Source organism: Bombus bifarius, unplaced genomic scaffold, assembly GCF_011952205.1.
Source record: "Bombus bifarius isolate JDL3187 unplaced genomic scaffold, Bbif_JDL3187 scf7180000007971, whole genome shotgun sequence".
NCBI classification, from domain to species: domain Eukaryota; kingdom Metazoa; phylum Arthropoda; class Insecta; order Hymenoptera; family Apidae; genus Bombus; species Bombus bifarius.
Window position 1 is genome coordinate 452,638 of NW_022884357.1, and position 23,168 is coordinate 475,805.

Sequence of the window (23,168 nt, forward strand, 5' to 3'; positions counted from 1 at the left end):
AATTCGCCTAACTATATTTATCGAAAATCGATATAGTAATCACGCGGTTCGTATTAATAGGATACATTCACCAAAAGTGGTACAAACTGAGAAGAGCTATATACGATGACGAACGAAAGTGTGGTAAGTCTGTAAAATATAGAGATCAAGATTAGATGTAAGATTTCGATTAGCGTTAAAAAAGTATTTACGATTAATTCAATGAAATATTTTCTATAGAAAGTATTCGCTATCGAAAGTGTAAAAAAATCTTTTTATCGTAACAATATGTTAAACGAATCGAATATTTCAAGTAAAGTACCGATGCGTTGAAACGCGATTCAGAGTTCTGGTGTTTCGTCAGTATTGCGTGTAATTCCATTAAGGAGCCAAACTCCGCACGAATCCTAATTGCATTAATGCGCGTCGATGCATCCTGCGAGTTTTAATAACGTTAGCTGGAATACTGTGGAGATCTCGGAATAGATTTCGACAAGGATCTGTTAGGAACCGAGCGTAGTATCAACCGTAACAACCTTGGCCCTGAAAGTCTGAGAAATCTTATTCGTCGCATAGGATTACAGCGCGGGCTTGAAATTTTCCTCGCGTAACGCCATCGCTGTGAGCCTGCACGCGTGTCCTTGCGATAGTTAGAGAATATTTTTGATTGTCAACGATAGAAACCTCGATTGAAACGAACGTACGTACTTACTTTCAACGAAGAAAAGTAAAGAATGGAAAATTCTGAGAGCAAAGCTTGAAACGAACGTGTGTGGCATAGCAAATGGAAAGGAAAGCGATCTTTACAGCAAGCACGAGGTTTACTAACATAATTTTTGTTGCATGATCTTTGCAATTGCGAGTAATTTTTTATGAAATCTCACGAGTTTGAAACGTTTTAAGCATTTAACTTCCAGAAACTGAATATTAAAGAGATGCAGGAACAGCGTTTTACGAGGAACGGTGTGATCGTTATCACGATTAGACGTAATGAACGCTATTACACAAAAACTTTCTTGAAACAAGCCTTTCAACCGAAGATGAATGAAAGGAGTCCAATGATATTACAGTTTCACTTGAAAGTTGATAACCAATAAGGAACTGCGTCTTATTGTACATTATGGCTTCCGCCTTTTGTCTAAATGTACGAATAAGTGGAGTACTTCTTGTTAAATTATATTTTAGTAAAACGTATAATACACGCGATCGATATCGATGATCGCTTTCAACCATTTTACTTTCAAAATTTGCTATCGTTGGTATCTATAAAACGATCCTTCAACGTTGGCTATAGTTAACATAAACGAATAATATATTTCACCATACGCAAGTTTATAAAATTATCATTTATCGTTAGCACCAAAGATATCTATTGTTTTCATCTCTGGCATAGAGTGCCTTTCGACCCTCGTTCTACTTCCAAACTTTTTGTCTGTCAGTACGTTTCCGTCATTCTGTATTCATCCATCGCTGGAAAACTTGGACCATTTCTCATTTTTACGATCATGTTTCATTTCAACCCAAGACCCAGGATTAATCTTATCAAAGACGAGTAACGGAGCACAGGTGAGGCATTTGCTTGTCAGCGTAGTGCGCGATGGTCGCTGCGATGGTCAGTGGCCGCTGAAAGCGAAAGGACGAGCGTGGTTCGCGCGTAAAAGAGGGGTGAATGCTGGATATACGAACGGCGGTGTACGCGCGCGAACCACTTGCCCGTTCCTTGGCCGGGACAACGTGGACGAAGTCGGTAGCGCGAGCGAACAGGACACGAGCGATCCGACTAGTCGCGCGTATCCGACTCGTAGGCAAAGTCGAAAGTATTACTCGTGGGGAACCTCGTGGACCGAAAGTGGTGGACGCACGGCCGCCGTCCGACCGCGGCCAATGCCAGTCACCAGTGAAACGTGAAACGCGAAACTGGGCGAAAGTTTTGTCCTGATCGCTGGTCGAGGAGGGAGACCACGATTTGTCGCGAATTCGTACCGATTCTTTATTAGAGCTCGTCCACACCATCCGGACAGCTCATTCGGGTAACGAGTGTCGCGTGCTGTCCTCGCACCTGTTGTGTTCGCATACCTTGTTCGGTTACAGTACTCTGTTATTTGTTTAGAGTACTTTGATCGTGGAAGAGGAAGTGCAGTCGTGGTCGAAGGAAGGTTGGTATACCAGACAACTGATGGGATTGTTTGGTAGTGTCGGGTATCGTTGAAGCAAGATGCGAGCGATGAGTGATAAGTTTGATGGCATGTTGAATGGTTGTGGATGCAGTTCGTACGGCCAGGTTGATCACCTCGCATAATTCTGAACCAGATTTAAGACGCTGGTTTTCAGTCGAATTACTCGGTTTAAGATGCAGGATACGCTTAGTAACCGAAGATTCGTTTTGTTTCTTCCAGTAATGGTATGTTTGATTAAACGATATCGTGCGATTACATAGTTAGGCGATCTAGCGTTGGTAACTATAAATGCAACAGGACTTAAGGTTGCGTATGAGATTTTGAAATATGAATATTCCGGAAATATGAATCGGGATGGTAGAAGATCGAATGGAAGAAGTTTCAGAACTTCTGTTTTTATATTTTTACCAAGTGAAACCTAATTAGTCGAGCAAAATTGTGTTATTTCTCGCTCAAGGTATTTCTTCGAAATTAAGATCCTATGAAAAAGAGCTCGATCTTCGTTCAATTTCGATAAATTCTTCTACGCTTTAATAAATAGAAACAGAGTGGAAAACGATGTCAGGGAAAATAAACCACTGTTGTTTTCATACATTTTCTACGCGGTCGTAGCGAGTAAAAAGTTTCGAGTGATTCATTGGAGGAGAACTTCATTTGAGTAATTGCTCGGGAATTTACTCGTACCAGCTCTAACGTAAATATATGTAATTCAGATAACGAATTAGAGAATAAGCGGGGCGAATAGAATTACGGAAGCGATGAAAGTCGATTTTTATAGCATTTCAAATACGCAGTACGTAGTTGACAGTATATATTTAATAGATCGATGTTCCTGAACTCATGGATGCATTTACATCTCTGAAAAGGTTAAAGATCCACGTTGCAAAATCTCAATCACTAATCGATAAATTTTTCAGACGAAACGACCACCACCCTAACCTAAATACCTTCGTACCTCAATAGACGATTTATTTCTGATAAGATTGCAGAGTAGAACGCGGTCCGGTTCTGGATGATAACGCTGAAGGTGCGTGCTTGCACCATTAAGACAGATACCGTTCACTCGCGCAACACGAAACACGTAATTGAGCGAAAGTTTTGCTGCGCGGTTGTGGGGTACACGGACCGGAAGTATCATTACGCCGTTTACGAGCTTCTTATTAAGCGCTTCTTTGTCTGCGGCGTGGTTTTCTTCGGATCGTCGAGTTACTGCGGCGCGTCGGGTCACAGGGAACCACGGATCATTTGCATGTTGCTCGACCAAGTTCGAGGCTGTTGTCGGAATGGCGGAAGTTTGCGACTGATCGAGATCGGTCACTTCTATGTATCAGCGAGGATTTTTCAGCCATGCAACGTTAAGTAGAAAGAGACAAGTATGGTCGGGCGATTTGGAACTTTTGATCTTTCGCTGATAAACTGAAGCATTATAATTACGGACACGTTAATTTCTTAAATTGCTGTTGATCTCGTAGGAAATGTTATAATTAATTCTTTGTACACTACCGGAGAAACCATTAAAAGGACAGAATCTGAATACGACTCGTAGAATTATTTATATATATTATTTAGTATATTTAAAATGTTCGAAACGGTCGGTGTAAGATAAATGTCTCCGGGATCACGTTAAAACTTTTATCGTTTCTATCCCGGAACAAACAGCGATAGCAGGGATAATAATGCCGAGAATTCGGTTAAAACGATGAATCCGATCGCCCAGCCACTTCCACGATCCCTCTAATCGGATCGTCCTTCTACGAGAAAACGGTGCGCTGCGTCCTTGCACTTGGAACGCCTGGAAATTTATACGGCTTTCATCCGTTCGCTACTTTAAAGTAGGTTCACTGTTTCACTTGTGCTCGAGTTTAACTCTCGGCTCGTGCTTCCGTTCCTCTCGAGCACTGTCTTAGCGTTTCGCTCTTCCACGAGTTCTTCTAGACTTACGCTTCATCAAGGTCGAACTTCGTGATCCGTGAGTGTATACGCATTTGCATAGCTGTGCAGTTAGTTTGTGCATCGGTAAGGCAACACGCAGGCTGTTTATGGGTATACCGTTCCTTTCTTCGGCATAGACGTAGTATGCTGATTCCGTTAGCGAGTCGGTCAGGAAAGTAGGAAAATATAGCGACGCCACGATTTTCTTTTTCGTAGCAAAAGGCGCGAGAAATATCCTTTTCTTTTGAAAACTACAAATTACTTGGAATTGATATTTATTTACGACGAATAATCTTATGGAAATAAATTAATTTCTTCTTTAAAAGTCGACTCTAAGCACGTTCGTAGTCGATAAAATTGAATATTTACGAAGAGTAGAGTTATCAGTTTGAGATCTGAGAAACTTGTGAAATTTGGCAGAGTTGTTTTTGTTATGAATGGATTAAGAAGTTTATTATATTACGTAGATAATAATTATTTACGTATATGTGCTTTTAGATCCCATATGAATATGACTTATCCAAGAGAAACTTTATTTTAGTTACTTTTATCGTGGAAGGAAGTAGCTAAGTACACAGTAATATATCGTTTAGTGATTCTCAAATTGCTGGTATGTCCAAACGACAAACGTTATAATTATAAGAGCGTTTCCTAATATCAAAGTAACAAGTTTAATTATTGTGATTACTCGTTGTAGGAAATACACTTCCAGATTCTTTCCTTCGTATATGAAATTATGACAGAGGTATAGTTCTCTCTATATACATATGATACATGCACGCATTTTGTTATGTAAATATTTTATAAATCATTCTCTTAATTATTTTAGTAAAAGAAAAAGAGCTTACCGTTTGCACGAAGTAAAATAGTAAAATTGAACTGTCGGATTACAGTCTGATAAAAGCAACGATGAAAAAAGAAATCAGATTTCTTTTTCAAAGCGGTAGCGATCGTCGCGAACTACTCTATTCATCCTAAGATCCCCCGGAGTATGTCGAGTTGATTGACAGCCTCGATTCGCGTAATGCCAATTTGTTCGAGTTACGGTCACTAACATCGTCGAAAGTGAAATCGTGGCGTGCAAAAACGCCGACACAGATCTTCGTGATAATTTGTCGTCGACTTCTTAACATTCTTCCTATGTCATTGTCATTGTAACCTTACCAGTCGAAACGTGTCTGTCTGACTTATTTAATACATTATGATATATAAATTCAAATTTGTATTTTTATCGTTTAAACGTTCTAATTGAATTATTTACCGATTCATTCGTTACTCGAAGCATTTTCTTCTTTGCATATAATGCAATTCACTAGAATAGTAATCGTTGGAAACCTGTCAAACGAGCTCGATAATTAATATTTTTCGCATTAATTGTGTTCAACCATGATTTAATTTTGCAAGTAACTCGAAACGATGCATCGTAGGTACGTGGGAGAAACATTTCGATATTCGAATTCTTCCTCAACCAAATAATCGCATCTTCTTCCCAATCGATTGAAATCCAAATGAACCTTGCACCAGTGTCATCCTCCCGTTACGTCAATTTGTCATCATTCTCGATTTCATTCTCACTCGTTCCATCGAATTTTCCCCGACATCGTGCGTTTCACACCGTAGTCCGTGTCCAATTTACACAATTTCACCGCGGGAACAATTACACGATCCTACCGCGCGAATGTATTACGCCGGTGCTTTCTCTTTAACTTGAACTTAATTGCACGGTGAACACCGAGAACCTGGTCGCTTCCCTCTCGACGTTGGTACGCTCCTAGTCTAGGTTACATCGTTTTCTAGCTATCTGACCAGCATAGTCCATCCAACGATATCTCGCCACGTGTCTCTAAAACTTGACCCATTCAAGCATTCCTAACATTCGCCCCACCCACACATCTATAGCACTTGAAACGCAGTCATTCGCAATGCATAACCGCCCAAAATGCACAGCAATATATAAGCGATATAAGCGATATATAAAAGATAAATGCCACGATACTGATCACTCTGTTTTCCTTATTTCCCCGCTGCATCGTTGAAAAGGCTACACCTTTCGTTATAAATGCGAAGAAGACTCCCTTCCACCAGCGATCACAAGCCTAATTGCTCTACGGAACGTCCGATTCCCCCGGTCGCAACAAAAGACGCCAAGATAATTCAGGTGCAGCCGTCTTTTCCAAGCGAGCAATCGTGATCGTGTACATCGAGCGAACGTTGCATCTTTAGTGTGATCGGCGAAGATGCAACGTCATAGAGCTCGACAGTGTGTGCCAGGTGACGAATCATCGTGAATAATTTGCAGACATGCACGAGGGTAAGCTGTGACCAAGCTGAAGAAGAAGAGGACCAAACATGATGCGATCAGGGGAAAAGCTTCCTTCGATTTCGTCGGTACTCCGCTGGTTTACCTTGGCGACGTTCCTGGTGGTCGTCGACCGTCTTGATCTTGCGACAGGTATGTTAAACAATATTTCATGGCTGCGTGTGTTTTAGAACGGTGGTTCTCAAACAGTATGTTGTGTCACGCCACAATGTTGAGAATTATAGTAGTGTAGGATTGTATAATAATTCAAAGTGTTACAAAGATTTAATAGACTAATATTTAACAAAATCGAACTTTCTCGAAGTTATCCAGAAGTATCCTATTAAACCAGATATAAAATTACAATAGTCATTTGTGCTTGAAATGTTCCGAAACTTGAGAATATCGGTGCAACGATAAGACAGCGTAAAATCGCCAAATAAAAGTCATATTGTATTCGGCACACGATATTTAATTCAACAGATTCGCCGCACCATTCTGACCGATATAATTTAGTTCTCAGGGATGGGATTTTATCTGTACTCTTGAACGCTGTACGACCAAGTTTCTGTAGAAATCTACGTGCAAGCTTTTATCACGTAATATTCTGTCACTGCGGATAACAAACAACCCCGTTATTTCTCTCGAATGTAATATTATTTCTACGATATATTATAGTATCGATGGACGCCAATGTTGCTCTTTAATACGATTTAACTGGTCGATGATATTTCATATTATTGAATTATTATGCACTTTTAAGAAATATTCGTTTTTAAATAAATATCTATTACTAATGAAAATTTAACGCGTCGTTACTGTTTAAATAATTCTCCGAAGATTTATAAAATGAATACAAAATTTGCTAATAGAAGAATAAGTTTATAGCAAGATTGCACCTTTCTTTTTAACATACCGAACTTTTTATCGTGCAAAGTAGTTTTGAATAAATACTGTTCTCACATATGAAATAACCAAATTTTTTTACGCTTTGAACTTGGCCTTCGAGAGGCGCTAGAATTTAAACCAAAATGAAGCAGACTTGATCAAACATATCGCAACTTTTCATTCATCTGAGACTCTCTCCAACCAACCGAGTTATTAAAGCGGAAAGAACAGTTCGTAATGTGGCAACCGTTCTTGCTCTCCAATAAAGAAAACGAAAAATAACAACTGTTCGTAACGTCGATTCCTTGTTCACGCATAACATGAGGAGGAAGAGAGAGAGAGAGAGAGAAAGAGAAAATAATAAAAATATTCTGTGCGGTGTATGATTCTTTTCACGCGTAAAGTGCAAGGCGAATGCACCTAGATAAATCTATTCCTGACCTACTATCGCCCGCGACACTTTGAGAAACGCTGTTCCTTCGCTAAAATGGATCGTTGATTCTCATCGTTACCATTTCAGATCGTGAGATCGAGGTCTCGTTCGTATTGAAACTGCAATTTGATGCTCGTTAATGAACCTTCACCTATGCTTTGATCGTGTGCAAATGAATTAATTAAATCGGTGCTTGGTTGGGTTTGGCATATTAGCCTAGTCGATTTTAGGATCGAAAATGAAAAATACGGAAGAAAAGTGAATTGTTGGGTATTTAGCTAGTTGCTAGATATCGTTGCCATTTTGCGCCGTCTATTCCAATTATTCGTTTCGATTATTTAGGTAAATTACACTACAGATTAGTTTTCTGGGATTTCACTTCTTTTTGTCTTGTAATGTTGCTATATGTTCTCTTTGTAAATTTTTTTTTTAATAACGTGTCTTTTTCAATGTCATTCTGTTCCAAGTTTTGGTTCAGTGAGACGTATTTTTGTTTGATATATTATTCCTTCCTGCGCTCTATAGAAATAATCTCTTTGACAGCACTCCAAAAGTAAAAGTTTCCTACTTTCTTAGTGTTCGTGTGTTCATGCTCTTCACCTCGGCGCTTTTAATTATTTTCACGGCGTATTCATGTATTCGTACATACATACGAATGCTGAGGTCATGCCTACTCATATATACAGTGTCGGAAAAAATTCAAGGTTTTATAGAGATGTTTACAAGATATTTGTAAGAGCGCGGGAACGAAAAATATTTTGATAAAAATTCTTTTTCCCAATAACGCGAGAAATAAAATTGTACTTTTTTGTATCATGAATTTATACGTTAATTTAACGAAGAGTATTATACGAATTTATATCAATAATTTCCCAAATCAGAATTACGTCGGATCATGTCTTATCTATTAGAAAACAAAGTTTTTATGGGATTCAAGATTTACAGATTAAGATAAAATTTTAACGTTTCAGGATTAAGTTAGGACAAGCATTCGCTATAAAATAACCAGATAAAAGTTACATCGATCGATTGATTCTTCTTTTAAAAACATTTACCCCGAGAAAATTATCCGCAAATCCTCTTAGATGTCGTATTTTAAATGTAGATGATCGAGGCCGCAACGGATCTTCAGTCGCGAGCGTAACGAGTGTTTAGTTCCGCCTTCGGCTCCGGAATTTCGAGCTGTGCTTTTTCATCCTCGGATTAACGGGGACATTCTCGAAGGGAAGGAGACGGGAAGGGCTGGAATTCAACTGACAATATACTGTTGCATAAACTGACGGATCTATTTAAATATACGTACACTGGCGCAACTTTGAGATCAGCTTTCGGAAAATTCGAGACGGACCGTTTTTTCGTTGTGACTTTAAGTTTTATACTGCGTCCATTTACAAACAAAATTCTCGAGAAAGTTTGACTACCCTAATGATTTTTGTAAATGGAACAACTATAGTTCTGCAATGTGTGTGTGTACCTAAATATGTATGTATATTACACGTATATACATTTTCGTAATCAAAGAGGTATGGCGAGGATACAGGAACACTGATCGAATAGAAATCTGAAAATATCTATCCATTGGATTTTAGTGCTTGGCAGTGTAGTTCAAGGAAATACAAAATCGATTCTAGACACTTGGATAACGTCTCTCGTTAGTTGTTTGCTAGGTCAAATATTCTGAAATACTATGTACCGCATATTACACTAGTTTACTACTGTATCTCTTCCAGAAGGGAATAATTCTACATTTTCATTTTCTTAGTTTCTATCAATTTTTTTATTATTTCTAATCGTTCCTCGTTAAACAAGAAATTGTCAAATTCTATGATTTTTTATGTACATACGTAGAGGTATATTATAAGCAGGTATATTAAACTTTGTATTTCTTCTCGCTTTGTCAAAATAGTAGCTTTTAAATTACAATAACACGATTCTATGCAACCAGCTTTATTAGTCCAACAGAAAGTATTACAGCGTGGGCGGAACCCTGCAGTTTATATCCATGCATTTTCTTCAATGGCTGTTTTATACAGCGCTTAAAGCAATTAGGCAAAACACATTTTTAATTAAAACAAGCGGATGAAACTTTGCGATGACGAAAATATTAATGCAATAACTTTTTCCATAGAAACGTATTAGTGTGTTAAGAAACTTTCTCGTCAAATGTTTCGTTTAATGGTTAGGTTTTATTTTTAATATAAAACATCGTATCGTTAAAATAAACTTGACTATGATTAAAAAGATCGTTATCTAGTATTTGGTCTTCTAGTATGTAGTATCTGGTATTTAACCCGATCATTAATTTTCGAAGTAATTACATTTTCTTCATCGTTCCTTGACCTCCTCAAACTATGCATTTGCTATGACAGACTATAAAACGACGGGTTACACGCATCGCGAAGATCGAGGTATTACTTAACACACTTTTCATTTTATAGAAAGGTACGAATGATGAAGTGAAATATGATTTCTCAGTACCCGTTTATATACAACAGATGAAGGAAAATTAATAATAATATACACCTGAAATATTACTTTCGATTCAGTCGCACTTCAAGAAGCTAGAAGAACAAATATTAAATCGATAATTTTACAAAAATAATTACCCGACATATTTCACTGAAATAGATATGAAACAGATATTCGTTCCTTTAAATAATCATACGATAATCGACTTTAAATATTTATTCGCTATTTACCTTTACATAGACTTTCCTTCCCGAGTTTGGACGAATTTCTGATTTCACGTTATATCACTGCCTTCGATTATCATTTCGTTTTTAAAATCTTCACTTCGCTTCAAATACAATCCATAAAGAGATTTTGAATACCTATTTCGCAAAAATAAATATATTTCATTTTTCCAAACGATCAAACGCCAATCATTAAAGATCTTTATCGTCCACAAAGAAGATTCTCGACCTAATCTTCTTCCCAGCGAGCCAAACGAAATCAATTTATTCTGGAAACAAGCAAACGTAATCCGCCAACACACATTCTCCAGTACATTATTTTATGGTCCGAGCGTTCGTATAGAAGGATAATCGAGATGGCGAATTTTTAAGCATAGTAGAGTTTAGCTCGGGCAGGAGCACCCTAAAACATAACGACAACGATGAAGAACTTCTGGGACATATGGACGGTGATGTATGAGCAATGAGCATGTCCAGCGATATTCGCTGGTGTCCGCGACGTCGAAGCGATGGAAGTGCGGAAACGTGCAAAAAGCTGGCCGACCTTGTCCCACTTCCTGGGAAGCTTTAGGGAACGAGCTTACTTGTGTAAATGCTACACAACATATGCACCAGCCGCGGCCGGTAGCGCACAACCGAGTCATTTCGTTATGTAATCGTTTCGTTATGTGTACCGGCCGTTTCAGAATTGTCGCCGTTTGTAGTTGAAGTGTTTCGATGTTGCCACCGGTAAGGGACAATCTGTTCCCTGTTACGTGCAACTTAATTGACGCTAGAGACACGATTTTGGATTTTAATTCTCATACACAGATTCTCCTCTTTCGCAGATGTTTTAAAAGCAGGTGTCTTTTTAGATCTTTTAATGGATTTTGGTTTACTTTAAAAAACGTCGGATGGGATTTTTGAAACGTTAAATTCTATATGAAATATCTGTTTGAACACTTTAGATTCTTTGGATCGTATCAAAAAGTATATAATAATAAAATCAATTAACAGGTTCCGATCACTAATAATAGACAAGTCTTCAGGTGAAAATTCTACTTTACGAAGAACTGACATTTCGATGGTACGTGATTCAAAGTTCATTCTTATAGAGAATTGGAGCAACATTTCTTTTAATGGGGACACATCTATCTATAGAATATCTGAAGCCTGAGTATCATTATATAAATATAATGGTGGAAATAATAATGACGCTGATAATGGAAAAATAATGACTCTATAAATCTTGAATTTTATATCAACAAATTAGAATATATTTAATCTTTTATCCTATTCACTTTTCTATGAACTTACCAAGAAGATAATTCTAGGTAATAATTGTATTATTAGCCTGGACATTTTCTCAGGTATGAAGAAAATATAAATTTAGCTGGCACAAATAAATATTTAAAAACGATACGTCAACTACTTGTCTCGATCTATGTTGAAGTAAAATTAGGATGTACGAAACAAAGTTACCGAGAAAGGAAATATCTTAAGCACTTAGGAATATTTATGCGAAATTTTACATATCCGATCTTCTGATTAATTAAACAGTTTCCTAAAAATGGAATCGAATTTTCAAACTTCAATATGCTTTCAATAATGCGTAATTCAAATATATCTAAGTATATATGTATGTCATAGCGTACATATTTTACAGCACTTACATCAATACACAAATATCGTGAAATATTTTTGTAACTTTAACATAGTTTATTGCATCGAGTCAATTTAAAATGTCCGGATTTTTATAAACAGTACTATAATACTTAAGTACACGATTAACGATCAATTTAAAAAAAGACGAATGATTTAATTTTACAAGTTCATTTACCGCAAAGAAACAACATAATTAATGAAATATAATTTATAATTCTAAGGTAGACTTTAAAAAGTAATGTTGGTAACATTGCTCCTTTTCTTTACCTCCCAATTTTGCAGTTGACAAATGTAACTTCCGAGTAGTTCGTATAAGTACGTACGTAATTTCAGATCTCTGAATAGTAATAATATCGTAACATTTTTCTGTCTTCCTAAAAGTACTCAAAGTTACAATCTAAACGTTTGAACCACTCTATACAAGCGTATCATATACATGAAAATATATAAATACACGATATGGCTGTGCATCTATTGCGGTATCCAGTGGAGAACGCGCCTCCGACGTTCCATCTTGCCGCCTCTGAAAAGTAATTCTGCTCGAATCGACTCGTGGCAGGAAGACAAAAGCGTGGTTCTAGAAAGAGAAGAAAGAGAAGGGAAGAGACAAACGCGGAAAGAAAGAGATCGCGAGAACAAGGAAAGGAAGAAAACAGGAAAAGAGTGGAAGGAAAACGGACGAAGGTTGAACGAGAAAGAAGTAGAGAGAACCTTTGGAACAGAAAGATAGTTCCTCTGTCTATTTGAGGTCCTTAAAGAGCGCGCTTCCAAGTGATTTGACGGTTCCTACGGGCGGAATTTTGCGGATTATGCACGGTTCGAAACTTTTTCCGGATGATCGATGAAAAGAATCGAGTAACGATTGCTTCCACTAACGAACCTAATTCGGCTTTCGCCGAGCTTAGCTGCGCGTTTTCGTCAGTCCGATCGCTCCTGGCTTTCGTTTCTGGAAACGAATCCCCAATCTGACCGAAGGAGTATTTTCAAATTTGTGATTGGAGTACTTTTTAATTCGATTTTCTGATCTAAAAGGAATTCATTTATATTATATTGGTAACTTGTTTCGACTGGAATTTTCAATCGAATCAAACGTACCTGTACAATAACGCAATAACAGTACAAGACGTTTGTGACGTACGATCGATAATCGTGACTGGAAAAACCTGAAAAGAATTGATCGACCGTGTACCGCGATGCGTGTCCGAGTGCGAGTATTAGCTTCGAATGGAGCATGTGATCGGGTGAAAGTACTTTGCAATACATATATTCTCGGGGAACACCTGCGAAGATATAGAAACGCCGACAACGCGAATAACGAATCTTTAGCTCGAGAAACATGCAAATAATAATGGTCGAACCTGGCTCGTTTATTTGCGCTGAAAATAAAAAAAGTGACTTTTCGGTTATAATTTTCATTTCCAGTTCTGTCAGATCGTTTCACATTTTCGTCGCATTTTCATTATTTATTTCCAAAGAAATATAATTCCGAGTTCTCAGGTTGATATTATCCGGGACTGACTGAAAAAACTGCGGAAGACACCGGACAATATCGTGTAAGATGGCCAGATTGACGCGATGATCGCAGCCCCGAATAAATTAAGATAAAATCTGGCACGGTGGGACGCGAACTTCCTCCTGCTTGCCAGTGTATCGTCCCTCCGATCTTTCCCCTTTCGCAGTCGGAAACAATGTTTTACGCTGGCGTCCAGTCTGGAGCGAGCTAATTAGTCGGCTTGCTGGCGAACTGGATTCAACGCATCCACTTGAAATATAAATACCGCGCTTTGTACGTCCACGTGAACGAAAGCGCGATACCGCCGCCAGGGTTTCACGCAGTTAAACATTTCTGCAGTTTGTAATCGGAGAAAACGAACGATAGAAATTAATCCGTATATTATGGTTTTTAAGTTGTATTAATGTAAATAATATCCAATTAGGGAGCCTAGATATTCACTTGTAAAGCGTGGCATATTTAATGCTTCTGTTTTGATACTCGACTTTTTATTCTTTTAAACATAATTTTGTTGAAAAATTTCAATCATTCTACTTCATCAATTAGTTACACAGAAATGCAGCTTACTTAATAAAAGAAGTTTATTTAATAATAAATTGATATTTATCTTTCGACCATGAGTAGCTCTGAAAATATTGCTTTTATTAATTACGTGTATAAGTATATTCGTAATAAATTAAAGAAAAATTCGTCTCCTCGGCATTTGTCCAAAAACTAATTCTCTCGTTTGGAAAAAAATTTGTAACCAATTTTTGTACGCAGATTTGCACGAGATTTAGTTTCTTGTAGAAAAGAACTTGACCCTCTTTCCAAGACTGACGAGCATACATTTTTTACTCCTTTTCTTTTCACCTTGTGCCACGTTCGTACAAGTTTCACACTTCGTATGTAATTGATTTGCACTCAATCGATGAGATAACGACTTACACAATTATTATTGAATAACTATAGTCACCGTTGAACGCTAGAGCATAAACAACGAGGCATGTAAGAAAGATAGAAGAGCCTATTAACATAATTAGTACGGTTGCAATTAATTACCACATTTAACTTTTCAATATAAGATTAGATATAAGAATATTTTATTCACGATAAGTATTGAATAGGTCGTAAAATGTTCCACGTTTTCTTTCTTGCGTTTCAAAGAATGGAATTGAGGCGTAGTATAACACGCGATTAAAGCATAAAATTTAAATAAATCTATATTTGAAATATAAAGAATTCCTTCTTCAAGGAAATAAAGAGATACCTGTGTGATCGAAATCAAAACACACAGTGCATTTCACGTTAATATCCTTAATTCTTGGTAAGGATAGAATGTTTATCAAAATAACCAAAAATTGTTATATTAACTAATTGATAGATTAACTCGACTAGATTCGCTATTTTCGACTAGATTCGATATTTGTTTCATAGAAAAAAAGAAAAAAGGATGGAAGGAGGAAGAGAAGAAAAATCCAGTTACACAGGATTAAGTTATCAATTCTCTGTCAAACATCGGGCAAGAAACGTGTCATTACCTTTTACCCTCGTAAGAAAAACTTCAATGATCTTCTCGAGACATTCTACTAAGACGAAAGACTGGATGAGTTTCTAGAGTCTACAGTTTAGAATCTACACGGATAACCGACGACCTTTCGGACGCTTCCTGGACGGCAAGAAAACTTGATTACGTTGCCTCGCGTTATGGTACATTGAACCTATCCTCGAGAAATGACGGCCGTAGCACATTCGATTTTGTCGAGAAAGGCGGCAAAAACCACGTTATCGAACAAGGCGCGATTTTTTTCCTCGATGGAAAAATGTCGTGGACTTGTTCTCGCTCGTGCTCGACAGTCGCCGACATTTGCAACAAAATGCAGGCGCCGATTTGAAGGAAACGCGTGCCATTTAATTGCAACTGCGCAACGCTTGTAACATGCGTTGGTGGCGAGTTTCGTAACGTTGATAGTATCGTAAAAGTAGAGCTGTTTCAGGGTAACTTTGAATTTGGATTCTTCGTATTTTTTGTAATTTTGGTTTGTTCGTCTTTTTAGGACGATTTGTTCTTGCGGTTACTGTGTTAAATTGTTGCATAATAAATATCGTTTCGAGATATGTAAATGGTACCAATGGGCAATCTAACTTGTTTTAGAACGTAAATTTGTATTCAGAGTACGAACCCTCTGAACCGCGTAATATCTTTTTTGCAACTGTGTTGGATCGTTGTATAATAATTTATCTATTTATTGATTTATGGATTGATATGAAAATGAAAATACGAAAAACACGTAAACAAAGGCAGGCTGGGATGAAACTTAGAATATATTGGAGGAGAAACTGGGAATGGATAATGTATTTCTAAAGAATTCAATATTTATGGAATCAAATACTCTCAGATTAGGTTTCGTTTTCGAGAAATCAGGTTGCGAAAGTATTAACGCGAGGAAATTTCATTTATATTTAACATGCGAATATAAACGCTAGGATAAATATTAGAAACTCAACGAATTTGGTTTATTCATAACCTTTGATAAACCTTTAGAATCCTAGTAACTGAAACACCAAGTTTTCAAATTCATATTAAGCCTCAGACACGATTTCTGTACAGATTGTTTTATTGTTTCGACGAGTAAACTTATTAGCACGTAAACATATTTATGCACGAGTTTTACATTAACGAGCAAGCTCTATTTAATTACTTTCTCGCTGCATTTACTATGCATCACGTGTTTCTAGTTCTTAATGAAGCATTATATAATCAAGCATTATGTATAAATAAGCAAATACTGTAAAGCATATGCAACGTGAAACTTGTTACTTCGGTTTCTTATAGCGTAACATAATTTTCAAAGCTCGACATTTCGATCTTATAACGAATTAACAGCAATTATCAGCTAAAGAACGATAATTATTTTTCAAACCGTTCATTTATTTCAGTTTGTTCGTTAATATATAAAGTTACTTATATGTAAACCTATAAAATTTGAAATGAACGTCTTAGAAGTGATAAAATTAGAATTACCTTGGGTATACGAAAGTCCCTTTTCCAGCAGCGTATGTACTTCTAAAAAATGGAAAAATTAGATCAAATTGTAAGGCGTACCGCGTCAAACCTGTCCGCCACGGTCCATGAGCTTTAATCATGATAATGATCGATAGCCAAATTAACCGTATCAACATGCAAATTCCGTCGACGTCCTTTCACTTGCTCAAATGGACTTTATATTTTCCAGAGTTTTCGTACGAAACGTGTTACTATTACTAATATAGATAGGTACAAACGGCGTCATTTCGTGTTCGGCGATTAACATTTTCGATGTGAACATTTGGTTTATTGGAAGTAAAAAGAATCGTAACGGATAGGCAAGGAAAAAGTAAAACATTTATAGGAATCAGTCGCAGGAAATGGGAAAGTACGATTGGGAATTACTGTTAGAAAGTATTTGATTAGTTCTGGGTTCCTATTTTAAACCGTGAAAACGGATACTTAAATATTACTCTACACATTGTCGCGAATTGGGTTAAGATATTCGTGGTTTATAAAATATTTTCTAATCTCGGCAAGACTGTTGATGGTTTCACTAAATTATCGTCCAATAGTAAACTATAGAAGATGACATCTATCGTGGTAAATGAACATAAAAAATTCTTATAATATGTATGTATATAATGTGTATCAAAATATTACAATTTACGTAAAATTCTGTTAAATATTGTATCTATAAAATTTCCTGTTCTGTCTCTTATTTATTTTTAAAATTACCGTTGCTTTCTACTTGCAATTGAAATTCAATCGACATCAGTGGTAATAATTTTATTACACTCCGCATATTAGCGAAGCATAATCGTATTTATAGCTACAAGTAAATATGAAAATCTGAAATCCTAATGATTTCCAATAAAACTTCATTGAAAGAATCATGAAAATCATTTATTTCAAATCGAATTATCAATAATTTATTCATTGCCTGTTACGTATGTTTACAGGGTGCCAGTTTTATCCAATAGGAGAGTATCTGAAGTTTGTCAGAGTACCGGAAAATCTGGCTAAAGGCACGGAAATTCTATCGCTAGAAGCTCATCCGAGAAATCATATTTCAATAATGCCAGTCGATAAAGTAAGCATTTCATTTTTACCTTTTGTTTAATTCATCGATCGTATCAACTTCTTGATTGTATAATATGTCGTATAATTGTTAATTGTCTTCGTAATCGTGGCACATTGGTGTGACAGTATTTCTGAAGAAGTAAACTACTTACGACATAATATACGCTATATTCTAACTTCGTTTCTTGATTCGATACTGCGTATTTTGTTTAAACAGTTACTTCGGGAATAATTCCTTAAAAATACAGATATTGACATGTACACTTTTTCGAATTATGTACCACTTTGTCAATGTCTAAGACGAAAACTTCCGCCTGCGTTTAGAAACGTAAAAGTGCGAAGAACGATCGTAAGGTATAGTTTCAGTAACGAAGGAAGCGATGATGCTTCAGTGTCGCGTTTACCGTTGAACATCGCTGCTAAATGAACCACGAATGGAATAATTATACCCAAATGCTGTGTTTACCGTTGGACGAGCATGTGCTATCGCGTAATATGAGTCGTAACTGTTACAGGACGAAGACGCTCGTTTCTTCACGCACAGGGAGACCAATAGGACGCACGTCTCTCTAGTGCTGGCCCAGTCTTTGGAAGACCTGGTGGACGCGGAGATGCCTAGAAATCTGCTCAAGTTCCGCGTCGTCTGCGATTACTCCGATGGCGGCGATTCCTTGGTAAATTGTGGAAAGTATTCTACGAACGTCCGATTAATTTAGCTGCTCTTAGAATATTATGGAAACATCTTTATTACCGTTTCACGGTTCGTTTTCTTCACGAATGTAATTAGACTGTAATGAAATCATCAGACGAGCCGCGTATTAATCCTTGATCGGTATCGTTTGATCGCAGGTGATATAAGAGAGTTTGAGTTTCGAAAGATGGGTTTTATGCATCTCGTATTTTTTACCAAGAAGGAAACATAATTTTCTATGTATCGAAAAGAGAAAAAATTAAGATTATTGCAACAATTTTTTCCCTGTAATCATCACCTATACATTCTTTTCTATTCAATTTCATTTTTTACTATATATTCTACGTAATAAATATTACCAAAACAAGCTTTACCGTATAAAATACAAAATGCAGATTTAACTTAAGTATCCTAAAATAAAGTGACGTAATAATTAGAGTCTAATCTAACTACTGTCATCATCTGTGAACTAACGGTACCGGTTCTGGGTTAATAATAAATCACTGAAAAATACGAGTGGCTTCTGGTTCTCTTAACTAATTCAAAAGTCCCTAGACATATTCTACTTTTTCTCTACGGATCTAGTTCTTTCGCCTAACGCGCGGCGCATGCAAGAGTAACTAGAGCGTGCAGGTACCGGTCTCGATACGACGGACGGACCCTTGCTACCGGTTTTGTAGTTCTGTCACGTGCTAATAAGCGTTTATGTAACTATTTCGTCGAAATACCGCCAATCGGAGAAACCGTTACGATATTGATTACGATTTTTACCGAGCCGCGAAATTTAATTATTCTCGAGGTGTATACTGTTAGCGTTTGTTTCGCGATCGTTCCGCAAAACAGAACCTTCACGGTCGCTTCTTTTTAACAAAATTCCGCTGTTTGTTTTCCTTAATTTCAATAACGTAGTTGTATGAAATTCGTCGAAATATCTACGTATGTATAAGGAAGAATCCTATGCCTTTAGCTTTATAATTTAGAGTAGTAGATTATTATTACTGCTGTCAACGAGGCGTGGAAACGTAACGTCTTTAGAATTCTTTAGATTAGATCTTTTTAGATAAAGATAAGATCAGAAAATTATAGTCACGTTTGGTACGAAGGTACAACACTAGAAAAATGATAATTATTCCTTATTAATGAAGAACCTCGCGTACTGTTAAAGTTAAAGACAGAGGAAAGGGAAACATTTTGCTGCTCTTCTTAATCCTTAGATGCGAGTTTCGTTTGCCATCTTCGCCTGTGTCGCGAATCTCCAACTAGACTTTTAACCAACTTCGAAACTTTGCGTTTGCCCGTCGGTGATTACACGTAAACGTGTTTCATCGAGGTAACACGGTCGCGCGGCGTTTCCCCTCGAAATTGATCCGCTAATTTTGAAAACGGTCTTTGTACTTCGCGAGTTCGCCGTTTTCGAGTATGCAATAAAACTGGAAGTACGCACATCGGAATATTGTACCGTTGTTATGCAAAATTGAACGATCTTCTTTTCCTTTTTCGTTATTCGCCAACGATCAGATGGGACGTTTTCATGCGTTAATGCAATTTCGGGAAATATGTCTCCTCCTGGTTGGTGATATTAAATATCGAAGAGAATCGGACAGGAAAAGGGAAGCGAGTGCCAGAGAGAACAGAAAGGGGAATATGAAAATCGATCCAACGTGCAGCACTAAAGGATACCATAAAGTCGAGAACAGTTTTTCTCCTATCTCCTAACTATCTATCTGTTATTCATCTCTTACGTTTCTTCCATTTTGTAAGGAATGATATATCTACTTGATAACTTCTTCCATTTGTATGGTTTTCCAAGCCTGTTTTTTTACTCTTTTTCTATTCTCTTCGATTCGGGCAATATGACGGAAATACGAGAAACAGAACTCAGTCGAAATGAAATGTATATTATTAAATATAATAAAAAAGGTAGAGCGACATTGGCGTACAAATATTTGAGCGAGAAGTTTGTAAGAAAGCGAGTGTAAGGAGAATCAGACAGTCTGTATTCAGACGCAGTGCCCAATCGATACAACGCTATGCGATATGCACTATGTATTTAATAATTATTTTGCGAATCGTTCGAAGCAAAATTACGAAGATTGACAAAATCTGTAAAAACAATTTTAAACTAATTTTTTAAAGCGCTTGTTTTAACATTGAATCTGGATGTATACGTATACCTATGGATATTAAGATATTTAATCCAGTAAAATCTATTCCACTCCGCGATAGAGTTATAAATTTTACGTTTTATCGTACAAGTCTAAGAAAATTTAGAATATAAAGTGAAATTAAATATCCTGATATAAATGGTAATTACACAGGATGCAACGATATCAATTAAGGATAGCAATACGTTTGCACATACAATGTTATTTTCGCACCCAACGTTCGCTAATTAATTCATTCCTGTCTCAATTAGTTCGAGAATATTACACGTACCAACAGGAACAACGGAACATGAAAAGTTAAAATTGAAAGAAATTCCTTACCTTACCGGATCCTCTTTCAAGATATAGCGCTTTCCAGGCACAACCTGTACCCGGCAAATAACATCGATACATTTAACGTTTGTGCTTGTAGGTGACGTCGCACCTGTCAGTGACGGTCTACGTGGAAGACATAAACGATCATGCTCCACAATTTGTCGATGCGCCTTATCACGTAACCGTGGACGAGCTTACTCCAGTTGGTGAGATATATCGTATACGAACTAGCATATAAGAAATTGCTGCACGAAGACTGTCGCATGGAAATTCAATTTTGTAAGAAAATGAGTTCCGAAAAAATTTCGGAGCTTTTCTGTTTTATGAAAATATCGTTTCCCTTTTTAATCCAAATTTAAACTTCTTAGTCTTAGTTACCGTAAGAAAGAGAAAGGATCTTTTAGAGCGTTTTTTATGATATATAGCATAGAATTGGTACACCTTGTTTGTTTGTAAGAGTTACTTGAAGTATTTTAAAGACCTAGATTTAGATAAATTTCACGCAGCTACGATACTATGTAATTTATACCGTAATAGTCGTAAACGCGGTGTAATACTACGGGGAAAGTAAAATGTCCTTTCTAAAACACTCGTACTTTTGGAGACTGTCACTTTTGTGTAAACTCGTTATTAAACTTTCATATCAAAATCTCACCGAGTAAAAGAAGTAACTAAAAAATGTATTTCAATGGGAAACTTTTCTGAAATCTTAATACAAATTTCTAAACGTTTCACGCGAAAAAAACATAATTACAAAATCGTTATTAATCAACAACTTTCACGGTGTTTTGTCAAAACTCGCGAAGCATCGTCAGTAGACCGCAGATTTTTATACGGATTATATCTTCACGAACACGGTCAAAGAAGTGGAAGCTAAACAGACATTTATGTCACCCGATATATATTATAACGAATATCGAATATTCCGTGTATTTTTACGTATGATCCATATTCTATGCGTTTTTGCGCCTTTAAATTTCGTACGAATGCATAGAAATTGGTAGTTTAGTCGTCAGATTATTTTAACGAACAAAATTTCTGTCGTTTAATTACAGGCGTGACGATATTTCGTGGGATTCACGCAGTCGACGGGGACAAGCCGAACACGCCGAACAGCGACGTGCACTACGCGATAGTGAAAGGCAACGAGCAGGGCAAATTTTCACTAGAATCCGGCCACAGAACCGCTCTCATACTCCGTAAACCGGTAGACTACGACAACGGTGACCGCGAGTTCACGTTGGTTATCGCGGCTACGGTGAGTACGGTGCGCGATATCATATGCAGCGAATATATCCCGTCCATAGACTAAACACGTTAGCGCGTGAATGTTGTGTTCGTGGTGAAAGTCGTCCGACGTTGATATTACTGAGATAATTACCAGTCTCATTGCCGGCTCGTCTGCCCCGTCTGTTTCAGGATCGAGGAGTGCCAGCTAGGAGTACCAACACGACCGTCAAAATCACGATATTGGACAACGATGATCTGGATCCTAAGTTCACCAGGGACGTGTACAAAGCAAAGATTTACGAGTTCTATCCGATGCCCGTAAGTATTTTGTGGATTTATTGTTATTACAAAGGGCGTTTTTCTTATTCGAATACGAAGTAAGTGTAAGAAATGACATATAAGATAAAGAATTCGCTTATAAATTTTCAAACCTCTATGAATAAAGTAGACTGTAGTCAAACGTAACGAGACTAATATTTCGACGTATATTATATTATAACCATCGACGAAAGTATGAAGGCATTGACATTGGTCATGTGACAGTTATAAATCTTTAAATTATACGATAATAATAATTAGATTTCTCAAACAGCAAAATATTCAATTAACACATATGCCTACGATTCTCTATATTCGTGGAAGACGTTAATATATGTTCTGCGAATTACATGTGTAAATCATTCTACTTATTAGAGTAATTGCTATAGGATAAGAAATGTTTCAAATGTATGTAACTGCACGATACAAAGAACGCAAAATACGCGTGGTATAATTATTACACTCTCACAATCACTGATAGTCATCTAAAATCGTGAAATCTCTTCGTCGTCCAAGAGTTAATCAGTTTCTTTCACCTAAAGAATCTAACGTTCTTAAAGCAACTCTTGTCCAGTATCCAAGCGAGTTATCTAACGCGTCACGAAATCGAAAATTCGTAAAAGTATTGAAAAACGGTAATCAGCTGATTGCGCCGGTATGGCGTAATTGTATGGAACAGTGTGTAATTTCGCGGTAGAAAGCATCACGGTGTAACTATATAAAACCAATCATAATTAACCAGTGACGGGAATTATTTTGTTACGCAATCGTAAAATGGCGTTACTGTGTGTTTATACCACT

The 23,168-nt window shown here is 37.0% G+C and overlaps 1 protein-coding gene across 3 annotated transcripts in view; it reads left to right on the forward strand.

The window, feature by feature from the left end:
- Positions 1–1,751: 1,751 nt before the first annotated feature.
- Positions 1,752–23,168, forward strand: part of LOC117215072 (cadherin-89D) — a 37,681-nt gene continuing 16,264 nt past the window's right edge. For 2 of the 3 annotated variants that reach the window (XM_033461496.1, XM_033461514.1), the window contains exons 1-8: positions 1,752–2,135; positions 6,129–6,246; positions 6,388–6,540; positions 17,528–17,658; positions 18,164–18,322; positions 20,917–21,025; positions 21,875–22,077; positions 22,239–22,367. In XM_033461496.1, the coding sequence (XP_033317387.1) occupies positions 6,438–6,540; positions 17,528–17,658; positions 18,164–18,322; positions 20,917–21,025; positions 21,875–22,077; positions 22,239–22,367 (834 nt within the window). In that variant the 5' untranslated portion in view covers positions 1,752–2,135; positions 6,129–6,246; positions 6,388–6,437. The remainder of the gene's footprint in view (positions 2,136–6,128; positions 6,247–6,387; positions 6,541–17,527; positions 17,659–18,163; positions 18,323–20,916; positions 21,026–21,874; positions 22,078–22,238; positions 22,368–23,168) is intronic. The other variant, XM_033461506.1, reaches the window with a different exon arrangement.